At 39.9% G+C, this 15,545-nt stretch overlaps 1 protein-coding gene across 3 annotated transcripts in view; it reads right to left on the bottom strand.

The window, feature by feature from the left end:
- lrp8 (low density lipoprotein receptor-related protein 8, apolipoprotein e receptor) overlaps positions 1–15,545 on the bottom strand; it is a 182,391-nt gene that overhangs the window by 8,698 nt on the left and 158,148 nt on the right. For all 3 annotated transcript variants that reach the window (XM_084354996.1, XM_084354997.1, XM_084354995.1), the window contains exons 14-17: positions 14,194–14,335; positions 10,835–10,987; positions 8,532–8,891; positions 2,359–2,427 (exon numbers count right to left, since the gene is read on the bottom strand). In XM_084354996.1, the coding sequence (XP_084211122.1) occupies positions 2,359–2,427; positions 8,532–8,891; positions 10,835–10,987; positions 14,194–14,335 (724 nt within the window). The remainder of the gene's footprint in view (positions 1–2,358; positions 2,428–8,531; positions 8,892–10,834; positions 10,988–14,193; positions 14,336–15,545) is intronic.

The raw sequence follows: 15,545 nt of genomic DNA on the forward strand, positions 1-15,545 counted from the left end.
CCCTGGACCCCACTTTGACAGCCACTGATCTGACAACCAAAACAGATCATAAGCCTAGTCAGGATTGATTTGGCAAAACAACCGCAGCTACACAATTTCCTGTGGGAAACCCTGTATATTCATCTGCTATTGAATAAAAAGGAGTTTTTTTTCAGAGAAGATTGGTATGAACTGAAAATAATGAGCCTTCATTCTGTATATTTACATTCTATTTACATTCCACCTTAGTCTCAATCTACGAAATGATCAAAATCACACAAACATGATTTCACATGCACAATTTGCAATGATGAATGCCTGCATGCTTCATCCTACACACACGATAAACTCCACATCCATAACACACACGCACACACTCAAACAGATACATGCACCACAGACACTTTTCTGTTAAATCTTGTAACATCCAGGTCCTGACAGCAGTGATAACGTGTATTTTTTAAGTTCTTTTATACAAGTCCAGCAGGGTTGCTTAACGTGCATCATTGTAATATTCTTGGGCTACATTTAGGCTATGATTTATAATTTTGCTCACTATCTGCAGACTGCCTGACTCTGGTGTTTTGGATGGGGTTATGAGAGGAGAATGGACAGGGGAAGACGAAGAAGAGGGAGGAAGAGAGAGAGAAAAGGGGATTGGAGGATTTGAGATAAGCTCCGTCTCTCTCCTCTCATTACCATATCAGTATGACTGCGTAGCTGCCCTTTAGGACCTGTGTCTGTATAGTGAATGTCTGAGTCTATGTGTGTGTAGAGACCAGCAGCCAGACCAGAGGTGTGTCAATGAGGAGAGATAAAACAAGCGTGCAAGTGTTTTTGTGTGTGTACGCCCACGTACATAGATGTGAGTCCTTTCTGGAAGCCCCATCTAATTACTCTTTTGTTGAAAAGGCACTTGAGATCCCTGTGTGACTGGGCTGGAAACCCCAGATCCTCCTTTGTTCTTCTCTAAATGCTCACTGGTTTAAAAAAAACATCAGCTTTTGTCTCATTTAGAAAATCTCACTCCAATTAGAGAGCGGCATAACAGACTGACTTTGGCTAAACACTGATAATCATTGCTGCGCTGTTTCCCCTCGTGGAGCCGTGGGTGGGCGTGGTGCATTAGCGGATGTGAACGGAGAACTGGGGTGCAGAAATCCGGCCCTTGTGGACCACCGACAATAATTAATGTTTCAAAGCTGCCAAAAAACGCAGAATGGGGGGATTTATGGCAGCAGTGAATGGCAGAAGGACAGAATGAGGGATGGAGCAGAAAGGGTTAACAGTCTCGGGGGTTGTTTTAATGAGCTGATATCTCAATCGCTGAGAATGAAAAGAGAAAAAAATGGCATTACGATGTTTTAGAGCTCCCATAATTTATCAAAGTATTCAATATTAGGGATGAAAGGGATCTTAATTAGAGACATATGCCACCACTATAAGGTCATTTGCACATTCAGCTGATTTCTCAGTTAGGATATGCATGAAAGTATTAAATATTTCCATAAAATTTGATATTCGTTTAATGGAAGCTAATAGAATAGATTGACTTTAGCAGTTGGTTTGATTGTAATAACTTGAATTATCTTTGTATGCCTGCCTCACATTAGTTCTATGGTTGTCTGGGGACCTAATACTGTTTTACCCTGTACAGACAATATGCTATTTGACCTGGGAAATTATGTTTTTGGCTTCGAGCTGTTGAAGTTTTGACATGGGAAATAACATTTTATCTCATTAAGCTCCTTTTCAGTCACATAATATTTCCTCCTATTGAAGAGCTGATTCTATCAACTGTGTAACCCACTCTTAGTGCACTGGGTCAGAGAAATAGGTCAGAGCGCTGGATTGATATCAGAGTGAGCAATGCTGTATGATCAGAGTGGGAACATGAGCTTAATGTTATAACAGCTGGTCAAATGTGATGGCAAAGCATGAACAGAATTTCCCATTTGCTCAAATCTCATTAATAATGACATAATGTGCACATTGCAAAGGCCTGGCCATCGCTGACTGACAAGCTTACTGGCCCATAATGGCTTTTTCATAGCCGTAGGCCAGCAGACTATTGTTGGATAATACCACAGCTCAGTACATTTTCTCAATGACGAAACTATTATTGTGTGCTCACGCATCACTGCAGAGGAAGACATCGGACTTGGATGTTCAAAAGACACAAATCGTCCAAAATACACTTATTTTAATGAGTCAAGTGGGAGTACAAACACGCTAAACCCAGTCACTCACACATGCATGTACACACACACACATAAAACACCACAACCATACACAACATGCAGAGACCGAGAAGCCAGGAGGGAGAAGCAGGCAGGCAGAAAGCAAAGGCAACACAGCAAGAAAGTCAAGAGTACTCACCGATAGGTATGACTATCCCCAGAACAGCTACTGTGATGTTGTTACCAATGAGGTAGTGATCACTCGCAGCTGAGATAAACAGCGAGAGGGGGGAAAAAAAAGGGAAAGAAAAATAAGCAACATTTTCTGTTCCCAGACACCCTCCCCAAAGGCCTTGCTAGAGAGAAACACAAGTTTGAAGCATGGTGCTGGAACAACTTTGCATTATATACGGGAAGAGAATCCATCTGATTTCACTTTGGACTGCTCCTGTGTGTAAATGACATGTAGATGAACAGGGGATGCCATATAAATGCAATGAGATGCGTTTTAATACAACAGGAGACAAATGCAATTCAAGATAGTAATACATCAGTATTTTTACTAATATGATTCAAAGGCAAATTTTGTTTCAGGATGCAATACGTCTTTCAGTGGATGTTTGAAGATGGCTGGATACTCGTGAGTCATTCGGTAACGCTTTAAAATGAGATCCTTATTATAATATTAAGTGTTAGGTAATAGGTCGTCCTTATAAGATGCTTATATTGGCCTACATGATTGAAAAATGGGGTAAAACAGACGGGCATTCACTCAATTGAAGTCCGATGTTGTGTCTGACATGTGTCCCACTCACTAACAGGGATCGAGATGGTTAAAACCAGCCATTCTTTGTACTAGATCAGTAAGTAACAAAACCTGCCATCTTATTAATACAACCAGGTGTTTTACTAATGTTGTCTTTGCGACAGTGGAACCAAAAGTAATACAAGTAAATGCTAAGTGGTTGTCTATTTCTGCTTTATGAACACTAACTGAAGCCTGATGACTTTCTTATAAGTGTTTTTATCTCAAGGCTTTTACTTTCATTCCTAAGCATCCACAAACTGTTAACAAGTTACTTATAAATGCTTATAAATGTTTTATAAACCATCAATGAACTTTCTTAAAATGACACTCTTATTAACACTTACATAGTCTTAATAATGTTAATAGCATCTTATATGGACTTATGAGGGCATAATTACCTATTAACTAAAGCTTATTAAAAGGACCTCATTGTAAAATGTTACCTGCATTTGCTCTTGACATGCTTTGTCTGTGTCCTTAAACTCTCACTGCAACAGGTTGATGTGGAGCTTGACATTAATCCTGCTCCCAACCCTCCTATTAGCAGCAGGCTAGCCATTAGCCAAAGTGTGATCAGATGGCTATAATGAAGTCTAGTGAGGAAGATTAACAGAAAAGATCACAGCGCTGGCCCTGCATACTCATTGGCTCGCCCTACAAAGAGACTCTGTGTAGTTGTATGCACGGAAAAGGCACAGATGGGAGGTGACTGATGGGACATACAATTAAGACATATTCTCTCTCATAAATGCAATCATATAGAGGACGGACTGCCTTTTGACAAATGCACACAGACCCACGGACAAAAGCACTTTAACATAAAGAGGCACAGCAGGCGGTATGACTTCACACTGAGCAGTGAAGCGTCTTAGTCCTGATTCAGCAGAAGTGAATTTGGCTTTTCTGAAAGTATGACTGATGTTCAATGGGTCCTAAGACTCTAAAAGGCGGATTAATAGAATCTTATTAGAGCAGCAGTTATGAAAGAGGCAGTCCTGGAAAGTGAAGGCAAAGAGTGAGAGAGTGAGAAAGAAGAAGAAGAAAGAACAAGGTCTCAATTTCATTAAGGCTACTATTGCTGGAGGGATTTTAAGTTCAAAAAGAATTTGCTGTCTGCCTCTATGAAAACGTCTCGATCTAAATCTATTTATATATGTCTATATTAAACTTCTTAAATTATAACCCTATCCTAATGTGTAGGTTACCTACGGTACATAGAGAACATTAAAGCCAACATATAGAACTATTAACTGAATATAGTGTCAGCCACACCTTAATGGGAGATGTGTATGGTTGTGAATGGCTTGCAAAATTCCTGTTCACGCTCAATTATCAATAGCCATCAATTTAAAAGCAGAATGTCCTTACAGTTAGAGTGGCCACAATTAAAGGATACATTCAAATGTCAAAAGTGATGTAATGTAATGTAATCGGAAACAATATCTCAGAATATTGCAATGTTTTTTTAAGGCAATATCGCTCAGTCCTCTTCAGTCCTGGCAAACATATATTCCAATGTTCATCTGAGGCATCAACAGTCTGACTTACTCAAATGAAGTGTCTACTTCCAAACTCTCAGACTCCCCACCAGAATTCCCTTTTTTTGTTTTTGTTTAACAGACTGTTTTCGTGCAGAGCTGCAGTGTAGTGATAGTAACACAAAGAAAGACATTCTTACTTGTCTGACTCAGGCTGCTGAAGCCTCATTATCTTCAGACAACATTTGGACTGCATTTTTGCTCAGAATGAGGACAGTGGATGTTTTCTCCCATCAGTTACATTAACAGGACATTAGAAAGGGATCTCCTTTGGGCCACAGTGAACTGGAGGAATGATTACAGCAAGCAAAACCTGTAAAAATGTTCATACGAGCACCTGACCTGGTGACCTGACCAAGTGTTTTAAGTTTTTGAACCTATTCCTTTGGACAGCAGTGCAGCATTTTCCAGTCCAATGTTGCAGATAAATAATTACTAGCGTCAAGAGTGATGGATAAAATGTGTGAGAGCTTTGTGCACCAGCTGTGGTTTATCTTTTATTCCTGAAACTCCTGGTACTTCTTCGCTCCACCATGCCAGCCACAGCGGTGCACATGCTTAACAGCTGATGCCGGCAAACTTGACAGTGTGCACTGAGTTGAAAATTATAACACATGGCCCGTGGGTTTGGAGACGCGTCTTGTTCATGCCCCATTTTCTCATCCGTGTCTGCTCCACCTCTCATCTGGAGCACTTGTGTTGTGGTGAGGAGGCTGACAACTTCAGAGACTAGAAGAAACATGTTCTTGCTTCTTAGTAACTTAAAAAACCCAGGCCCCCAAAGTGGTGAGACTCGCTATGGCAGCCATCCTCTTTAATTCCCAGAAAATCACTTTCTCTCCTGCTTCTTTTCCATCCCATCTTATCCGTGTAAATGCTGTTTTCCTTCCCAACAGTGTGTCGTTTTCTAACTCCCATCCTCCCTGTTCAAGTGCTGGGCTGTCATGTTCCTTTTGTGCTCTGTTCATTCCTTTTCCTCCATGGCCTCTTTATTGTCTCACTGTGCCTTTTCACTTAACGATGCTTAGTTTTACTCTTTGCTCTTTTCTCATTCACCTGTCTTCACCATGTCTCTCATTCTTTGTTTTCCTCTAACTACCACACCCACTTTCATCACCCTTCCTTTCAACGTACTCAGTCCTTGTTTTCCTGGTTTCTGAGTGAAGATAAATGTCTGATGTAAATGCAACACTGTAAAAGTCTGACTTCAAACACAGTACAACAGCTTGCAATCTTTCTCACTTGCCAACCAATTTTTATACCCCCTGCTACTTATGCTGGGTTCCAGTCAGTCAGACTTTCAACTTTCCCAGTACAAATTTTTAACCTCAGACCTCAAAGTGTTCCAGGTAAATGACACCGAGCTCAAAGAAAAAACATCACTGACTGTGACAGACCAACTGAACTCTCAACAGTGCAGCCTCCTTGCATATATAAATGAAAAAGAGCAGAAAAAAACAACGCATTAGGTCATTTTATAGAAATAATGTTCGCAGCCCACTTTGCATATTTCATAATTCGTCCACATGTATTAGGCCTCTGCCACAGGAACTCCTACCCTTAGTTTGAATTACAGTTAGCAGTCAAGACTGCTGAGAAATATTTCTTGAAAATGGTCATCTTCCACCGCCGTTCCCAAAACCCCCCCCCCAAAAAAAACACTCGTCTACGGTGTTAAAGAAGGGAGAACACGCTGGTGGAAAGATGTTGCAGAATCGTGGACTGTTAGTGAACTAGTCTTCTCTACCCTCAGGTGTTTGTGGATACATTGTTCCTACACACCTGAACTGACCCATGACCGTTTTACCTGACTATCCTGAGGTTCAGAATGTTGCGTTCATAATTTTGACTCTTAGTGTTTCCACATGGGGAATTGTGTGTTAACTGAGTTGCAATTGTGATGACTTCAGTGAATGATATTGAATGCCTGTGCTGTCTAACTGAGCACATGGTGCAGACAAAGATAAATGAAGTGAAATTAGTTTTCCAACAACAGTTCAACAAATCTGAATCATGTGTGAAAACAGGGGAAAAGTGTTTATAGTTGTGGGAAACATGTCTGTCTTTTGGTGGATTGTGTCATAGTTTTGGATATTTAGCTAAAAGCCCCAGTTACTGTAAAATGTCTAAGCAATCGAGACAAACTGTAAAAAGATGAATCCCTTATTAAGGTTTCTGAGAGCCAGCGTCTTTTTTCAAATGTTCCCAATGAGGAGAAAGCTTCTGTAGCAGAATGAGAAAAAGCCCTGCATCCAGGGTCTCTTTTTCAGATCACTCCGCCTTTTTTGTGCGGCTTCAAGTTGAATCACTCAACTTTTCAGAAAGGCGCTGGTGAGCTCATTTTCTTTTTATTGGCAGAGGCAATGATATTCACTGTATTTGTGTCTCCTCTGATCGTGTCATGCATCCCTCCCTGCTCTGTGGCTGATAGGTGGAGCCGTGACAGTGGGGATATCTCCATTATTAAGCTCATCTTCAATACAAAGTATGAGAGCAAGCATCCTCAATTTGGTGCTCATGGTAAAACAAAAAAACACACAGGCGCTTCTTCCCATTTCTTATTAACAAAAATGAGTAAATGTAAAATAAAGTAAACGTTTGTTCCTAATGTTCTCTCATTTTTACTGGCATTTTTTAACAGCTTCCTAAATAACTTTTGTGCAGAGAAGATGACTTTCAGAGATTGTTAACTGTAACCAGCTACCTAATAACAATGGAAATATATTTAATTCAATTTACATTACAGGTATTACTATAAGATTGTATATATTATTGCAATTAAATATAGGTATATACTGTATACTTCATGTTGCCTTTTAGTTGATGGTTTACTATTTACACTATGTGCACTTCCATGGATGCTGCGTTTGTTGTGAGATGTCAGACAACTACTTCTTCATTAAGTCAGGGTAGATGGATTTGCTTTTTATGAAGGTTGAACATTCTTGAGTTCTGAGTTGTCTGTAATGTACCATTATTCTGTGCCATCATATAATCAAGCAGTAGGTTGTCATTCAAGCATCAGAAATTAAGTTCTACTGAAGTGTGTGAGTAACTGCGTGAACCAGCTGCTGATTTTTTGACATTTTACTGTTCGTCTCTTTGGTCTGAAACGGTGTTATAAAGGTATTGGAGCTACAAAAAAAGCCAGTCTTTTTAAGCAACTTATTTGGAGGATTTGTGTTATCTTTGTTCTCCCTGCAGGAACAAATTACTTAGGAAAAATAGCTGCCTTGGCAGTTTGACAGTTACCACTATCTCATCTTCATGTCTCTATGTAGCTAAGGCCACAAAGAAAGCTGAAAACACTGATTTCTGCAGCGAAACCCACACCGTAGCATGTGGTGCAAAGCACAGTGGTTTATCAATTTTGCTTCACGGTGCTATCAAGGATTTTTCTCCACTTCCAAATACAATTTAAGTCTTAGCATGGCTCTGTAAACCATTGTCACTGACGTTATATTCTGCTGTCATTGTTTGTCTGGGCAACAAACTGTAAAGCGGTATTTTTCTTGTGCGCCAGTAAAGCTTGATTGCTACAAGAATGAAGAATGCTGCCAGTTTTACAGCGGCAAAGTGAAAGTGATGAGGAGAGGGAAAGACAAAGAGAGTGAGAGAAGCTGTCAGAGAGTGAGGATGAGTGATGAGAGGTGGCAGGTGAGAATGGAGGGGACTGTCGTTTGTTAGCTCTGACAGCTCTGTTACACGCTGCTCATAAGGGACCGACAACGAGCAGACTGAGATGTACACTGCAGAGTGTGTGTGTGTGAGAGAGAGAGAGAAGCAGAGAGGAAAAGAGGACGTACACAGATGGTCAAACACAGAGACGAGGGGGAAGAGAAGCCAGGGAGAGGAGGGAAACTAACTGATCTAAGTGGTGGTTTTCAGCTTCCTGCTGCTTTAATGGCAGGTGGTAGCAGTAGTGATGGCAGCGGAGCATTACACTCAGAAAAACACACAGGCAGTACGCATACACCCACTTCACACAAACTCACATTCCTATGCACAAACCATTCTGATCCTTACCCCTGTGGGAGAGGTTGCCATTGCTCTCTCTTTGAATGCTGTTGGGGGCCACTGGGCCCAGTAGGGGTGTGTGTGTGGACGTCTTGCTTGTGCTGCTGAAACTGGTCGTCTCTGTACTTGTAGCAGCAGGGGTGCGAGGCTGCTCCGTAGAGGTTCTCCTGGGAGTCTGAGGAGCTGCCGGCGTTGTCAGGCGTCTGGTCGTGGGCCTGACTGTCGTAGCAGCAGAGGTGGTAGTGGGCCTTGTGGTCGTGGTGGTAGGGGGTGTTGTGGTGGTGGTAACAGCTGTAGTGCTAGTTGTACTGGTTGTTGTGGTGGTTGTGGTGGTTGATGGAGCAGCTGTTGTGGTCGTTCTGGGTCGAACTGCAGAAGTGACACAGGAAAATAATCATATCAATAGCACTTCAGATTTTTCTGAAAGATTCTGCCAATTGTTTATTTAACAGGGAAAGTAAAGATAAACTGTAACATAGGTAGAGACAGTGCAACAGATATATTGTACAGTATGCAGGATGTCTAGTTCAAGCTAACTGGCATCCTTTTAATCACCTCCAACTCTGTGTGATCACTTTCTTGTGTATCCATCAGGTCACCAGTGACATACCTTTCTGTTTGTGTTATCAGACAACCACAGTATAAAAAAGTGGTTTGATTCAGGATTTCTTATATATTTCTTCAATATTTTATGGTTGCTGTAAACTGATAAGGCTTTTCTACTAAATCGACCAAGACATAAAGCAGAGAGCAAGAGGGGCAGAATGTAAGGGGCTCATTTTATCAAACCTTGATAAGTGCTCAGCAGAAATACTTGTACTGCATTCAAATCCAAAAAATGTGAGTGCAATGTCTCCGTTCACGCTCAGTGGTCATGTTCCCTCGCCTGTCCTTTCTCAGAAGGATTCTCTGAATTGTAGCCTACATACATCATCATCTCTCTTGCTCCCTTTTCTTTGTGTCAGCTCCTTTCTTTTCACCTGTGCAAACACATAAGTGCAAAATCGAGCGGGTTCATTAAGGATAACAACTTAACTAATGGATGACTGTAGAGGCTGGGGACCGGCTGAGCGGTGAAGTAAGGTCAGTGAAATGATGGAGGTGTGCTGCGAACACGGGTAAACTGGGAGAATCACTGACCCACTTCCCAAGATAGTGCTACAGTAAGCAGAGGCATTGAATTCTCTGAGGGAGCCGGCCTTTGAATCAATCATATTTATGACAAGAAGATTTGAACATATTGCATTGTTGAAGGATAGTGGTGAATACTGGTTTTGGCTTAAAGGTGCAATACTCTTCAGGCTATTTTGTTATGATTTGAGACAAATATGAATCGGTATGATTTTAAAAGCTTTATTGAGTATAAGAGAAGAAAATTTTCCCTCAAGCAAGAATATAGTTTGTGCATTCATATTTGTTTTTGTATTTAATATATTTCACTTCCACTGTGTGTATTTCACTGAAAGCTTTAACAGTTTCATATTATGTAATATTATTTTACGTTCCTACTTTTATTTTTGGTGTCTAATAGAAAATGTTTATCTGCCTTAATGTTCAGAAAGACATTATTTTTCTCTTACTGTTCATTGCTGCAGCACCTCTATTCACCCTCTTTGTGAATGCTCTGTATTGGTACCTCTTTAAGGGCCGCTCTTTTGAAAAGCCCTGTATGCTCTGATTGGTCACTCCTAATAAGCCTGAGCAGGCACCGCCCACCGTGTTTCCACATCTGCTTGTGTATTCACAACCATGGCTGTGCTGGGGGCATGGCTGAGGGCGGTGACTGTGTCTCAATGGCAAACCTCGGGAAATGTGAAATCTCACTTATAATACAATATGGGACCTTTAAAAAGATTCAGTGGATCAACTCAGATATTTAATTTCTGGGTGGAAGGCACATGTGGAAAGTATAAAACCCAGTATAAGAAGTCTCAACTCTGGCACTGAAACCTTTTAAGAAATGAGTTGGTCTTGGTCTGGATATGGTGAGAGAAGAACCTAAATCAAATTTGACATGACGGGTCAAGATTCAATTTATCATATGCGCCTGAAAAATAGCCTTTTGGTATTTCCTCATGCCTATAATGGCATGAGAAATATTTCCCACAGCCATCAATGTATAAAACTGGAAACCACAAATGAACTAAATAGTTTAGGATGGAACATTTATTTAAAGCTATTTATAAATACTTAATTATGGGGCAGACTTCTTTCAGCAGAGATGAGAAGTTGAAACCAGACTTCATGTGACATTCCTCAGCACAATCCCTTTAATTAAGTGTGCTCCTGGACTCAGAGTGTGAAAGACTTACCTATAGCACAGCGCCTCATGTCTGGTCCCAGCTCCATGCCATCAGGACAGGCACAGGTATACTTGGGCGAGTGGTCTGTGATCTGCGGGGCCTTCAGACAGAGGTATTCACAGCCACCGTTAGGCAGACTGCCCATGTTACAGGTATCGGGGGCTTGAGGGACAAAGCAGAAATAAAAAGAGGATTAAAAAGAGCTTAGGGAAATATGGGTTTGTACATTTTCCCTTACAAATAAATCACATAAAATAAATTATTCTTTTGCTTTATGTACTTTGGAGTTTTATCTCCATTGGAAATGAAGTATTAAAAAACACAATTCATAAACTTTCAATATCATTTATAAACATTTGGTGCTATTTTAAAATGTTCTGTAAATTGAAATTCCATGTCGTTACCAGGGTTGACGAGCACAGAGGTTTACATGTACTGTAGACCAGAATAGTTAAGAGGAAAAGGCTATTAAGAATTGAAGACTCCCAGATTTGGGTCTCGGTCAGCAGGCCAAAAGCATCAAAGTCACTGAATTCAAGCTGATGGTGAGAATCTAAGTACAAAAGTGGCTACAGTCAGAGCACAAAACACAAATATGTGATTTATTGTAACATCTCCACGTATGAAATTGCTTAACAATTACTTTTCTTCACTCTGTTTTTGTATATTATACTTCAATCAGAGGATTTCCCAGGGGGAGCTCCAAACTATCTCAGTGGAGGCTCAATGACTGGTGGTGAAAAAATATTACATGAGTTAACAAAAGGAGATCACATAGAACAGTGTAAATGTACATGATAGGCAGACTGCCCAAGTTACAGTGTCGGGGGTTTGACGAACACAAGCTTTGTAAAAAAAGTTATTTCTGGGAACATTTTTTATGTTTTTCCCCACTTTCTCAGACTCAGAAACCTTAGGACAGACTTTTTTAAGTATTTGTTGTAGTCTGAAATTATTTCAGTCAGCAATATTATTATTATTATTATTATATTCTTGAACAAATTTAGCCCAGGATCAAAGCTGTAGTAGACATCATCTAATCAGCCAAAATTCTTATACGACTTACTGTATATTACCCTTACTGTGCATCATTCTGCAAAACAACAGTAAAGTCTTACTTAGGGGTTTATATTTATTGCAGTGCCTTTTTCTGGTCCAATGAGCTGATGCTTAGGTTGCAGCAGGGGTGTCTAGATTCTCTTTCTTAAAAATGCGCACTCAAATGAAAAATTTACATGCAGTTTTCTAACTCAAGACGTAGACTCATGGAAAAATATTGCTACTCTTCTCATGTGGGGGAAGCGTAAGAATTAGGTCAGGTCGCGGTCGATTCTGACTTGTGCGTAGTTCTAGAGAGCAGCACATCAGAAGAATCATCAGCCGTCAGGGGAAGCAGCAATAGCACTCAATACGCACAGCAAGATTTTAATAGGCTGGGAATATATTTGTGCTCGGCGTACAGTATCTCAGCATAACAAGTATGTAATATGAACAGCTGTCTAAATGAAATTCTTCAAAGCTCCAATATCTCCTATACCTGCTTTCCATATTAAGTAGAAATGAAGCTCTTTGGGTAAAAGAAAGTGTCTTGAAATGTGACGCCATGTCATAGTCATGTCATTTTGTTTTCAATATGTGTGTGTATTTTTATGTCTTTTCTGGTTTTGTGTTGTCTTTTGCCCTTTTCCAGTGTTCTGTCTTCCCCTTCCTGTTTCTAGTGTTTATTCAATTTATTTCCCTCACCTGTGTTTCTCTGCCTCACTCCACCTGCACCTCACCCCCTTGTTAGTTTTGTTTGTATTTAAGCCTGTGTGCTCCATGCTGTCTTTGTCAGTTCTCCCTGTGCAATCCTCCTGTGTCAATCACCTGTGTTTCACCTGAACCTGTTCCTGAGTCTTCCAGTGTCCAGCTGGTTTTGTGTTTTTGCTGATTTGAAGTTTGCTTTTGGTTGGTACTTTTTTGGCATTTTACAATTTGTGGTTTTTTGGATTATATGTTTTTTTGGATTATTCTGCTTTTTTGTAAAATAAAGCTTGCCATTTGTTCCTTATCCTGCATGCCTCCTGTGTGTTTCTACAATTGGGCCCTCAAAATACTTTTGCAAAACCAAACAACAACAACACATTTAAATTCGATGCTGGGAAAAGACAGGAGCAGAAGTTTTGAACAGGAGAGGAGTACAGGAAAATAAATAAAATAAGCAAAGAAGGAAGGATATAAGGAAAGACATTAGAGGAAAGCAAAGTAGAAGACAGGATACAGATAAAGTTTTGCAAAATTATGGTATTTTGAAGTTGCAATAGCTCTCTGCACTGCCTCCCTTAGGTCTAGAAAAATAACTAAAACACGAAACTTAGTCATCAAAGCACAGCTGAATGAGGAAAAAAATTAATGGATAAATAAAAAACAGCACAAGAAAAAAAAGTAGGAGAGGAAAATGCTCTTTTGAGAAAGTGTGTGGGGGAAAAAGTAAAAAACATTTTGGAGCCATTTCTCCATATTGTGTATTGTGGCAACCACTATGCAATGATCTTCCATTCTGGTTTTTATTTGGATTAAAGTGTTTGCTGACAGGAAAATACAAAAAGCAAGAGAACAAGAACAGTGGAACAATGAGAGATGGCTTCAATCAAGGTCAAGTTTTATCAGTACTACTTGTATCTTCACAGGGCATACGGAACCCATTCAGTTTATTTTCATTTAGCCTCGCTATTCCTGGTTGTTTTATGTCTTTCTGTTGTTGCCATTTTGGAAAAAACATCATTAATTCTGTGATATCTCTTTGAGCAGAACTCTTGATTTATTAATGAGAGAATACAATTAGCTCCCTACTGGCACTCAGACAAGACTGCTCTGAGTGAGGGGAGAAAACAACGCATGAAAACTCAGAATCACACCTAGAAATTTCTTAATACACACCGACGAATAAACACACAGAAATGCTAACTAGTGCGCACACACACAGGTGTTTCTTCGCACACCTGGGAAAGCATCCATATCACAGCACATCATTTGACATGCACACACATCAATCTAATCACAGAGTCTAATCAGGTTATTTGTTATTGTTTCAGACAGTTTTAATGAGTGGATCCTTTGGCTTATACATCAATTATTCAAGACTCTGTTACCAGGGAGTGTTGTTGTGTTTTGGTTATAGTCTATTTTTTTAGGGTTTGCACTCTTGGATCGAGTAGTCATTAAACATAACCGGTACATGGAGCAACCATGATGAGAGCCCATGATGCCCGATTTGCTATGCAAGCCCCATCACCTGTAGCGCCTCATGTAATCAGTTTGCTGTGGCTGCTTTGTCTTTGTTTTGAACTGCCCTAGAAACAAAATAGCACTTTTCCTGCATGTCTTACCCTTGGGCTGCCTTTGTTCATGAAACACCACCAAGTCCAGGGGGTTGTTGAGGTGCTCTGCCACCTTCGCAACATCATGTCCTGTCAGTCGGTTGGCACTGTAAATCGCTTCTTCCTCTAAGTCCGTCCAATATACGCGATCCTGGATAGAATGAGATTAAGAAAAAATACATTCCATCTTTAGAGCCCTTCAATATAGTTAAAGGTGCAATGTGTAAGAATTTTAGTTTAAAACATTCAAAAATGAATTAAAATCAGCAACAGAATGTGACGAAATACGAGTTTTGACATTATGACAAACTTCTATGTATTGTGTTGTAGAAGTGTCGACTGAAGCTAGCATGTAACCAGCTAGCCCCCTGTCCTCTGTCTGGACAGATAGTTGCAAGGCTAACTGAGCTAACTGCAGCTTCAGTTGTCCACTATTTGTTTGTTTGGAGTATGAATTTGAGAGGTAGACAATTCTTATGTATTGCACCTTTAATTCATAATCTTGAAAGAATATATGATTCAGTTTTCAGGAAAACACGACAGATGTAATATCTGACTGACAATTTAACACCTTATATGGCAGTATACATGCCAGTCACTGGCTGTCATGACAGACTGGCATAAAATGTGTCTATGGTAATGGGTCTTAAACTTATATTTATATCTGCAAAGTAGCAATTATTTTGCAATATTCAAGCTGTGATGGGTCTTTCCTGGCAGATTAGATAGCTCAGCAGGTTTGAAGAAATTAGGAAGTGATTTTGTTACCAGCAGACTTGGATTGGGGTCTCAAAGAGAAGAACATCTTCTGAAGCAAGCTCTGAGCAGGGTGCTCATTTTAAACAATATTGCCCATAAGTTTCAACCAAGAAAGTTATTTAGTTTTATCAAGCAGCTTGACATTGTCCATCAAAAATTGTTCAGAATGTAGCTGAACTAAATACTTTTTTTATTTGCATCACAATGAATGAAAGTTTGTTTCCCCATGTCCAACCATTTATTTGTTGTAATTGTCATTTGTGCTGCCAACTCCAATATTCTACCATATACCATGCGACATAAAACATTGCGAGTTTACAAATGCAATTTATTTCTTTATAATGAATGGCTTTTCAATTGTAAATATGGTAAACAGCAACTGTTCAAGGAAAGTCCACTTGGGAGCCCTGTATTGCAAGTTTGTTGGTGGTGAAAGGTTGCAAACAGAAGAGCGTCAAAGATTTGCAAACATCTACAGTTAATTGCAGAGATATAAGCTCATCCTAACAGTGCCTGTATGATTAAACTCTCATGTGCTTTGATGATGAACTGGTTTTGATTGTAACGAGGGAATCCAATTACTGCCTACAGTAGGTGAAAAT

The sequence above is a fragment of the Pagrus pagrus genome (assembly GCF_965226575.1).
Source record: "Pagrus pagrus genome assembly, chromosome: 6".
Lineage (NCBI taxonomy): Eukaryota > Metazoa > Chordata > Actinopteri > Spariformes > Sparidae > Pagrus > Pagrus pagrus.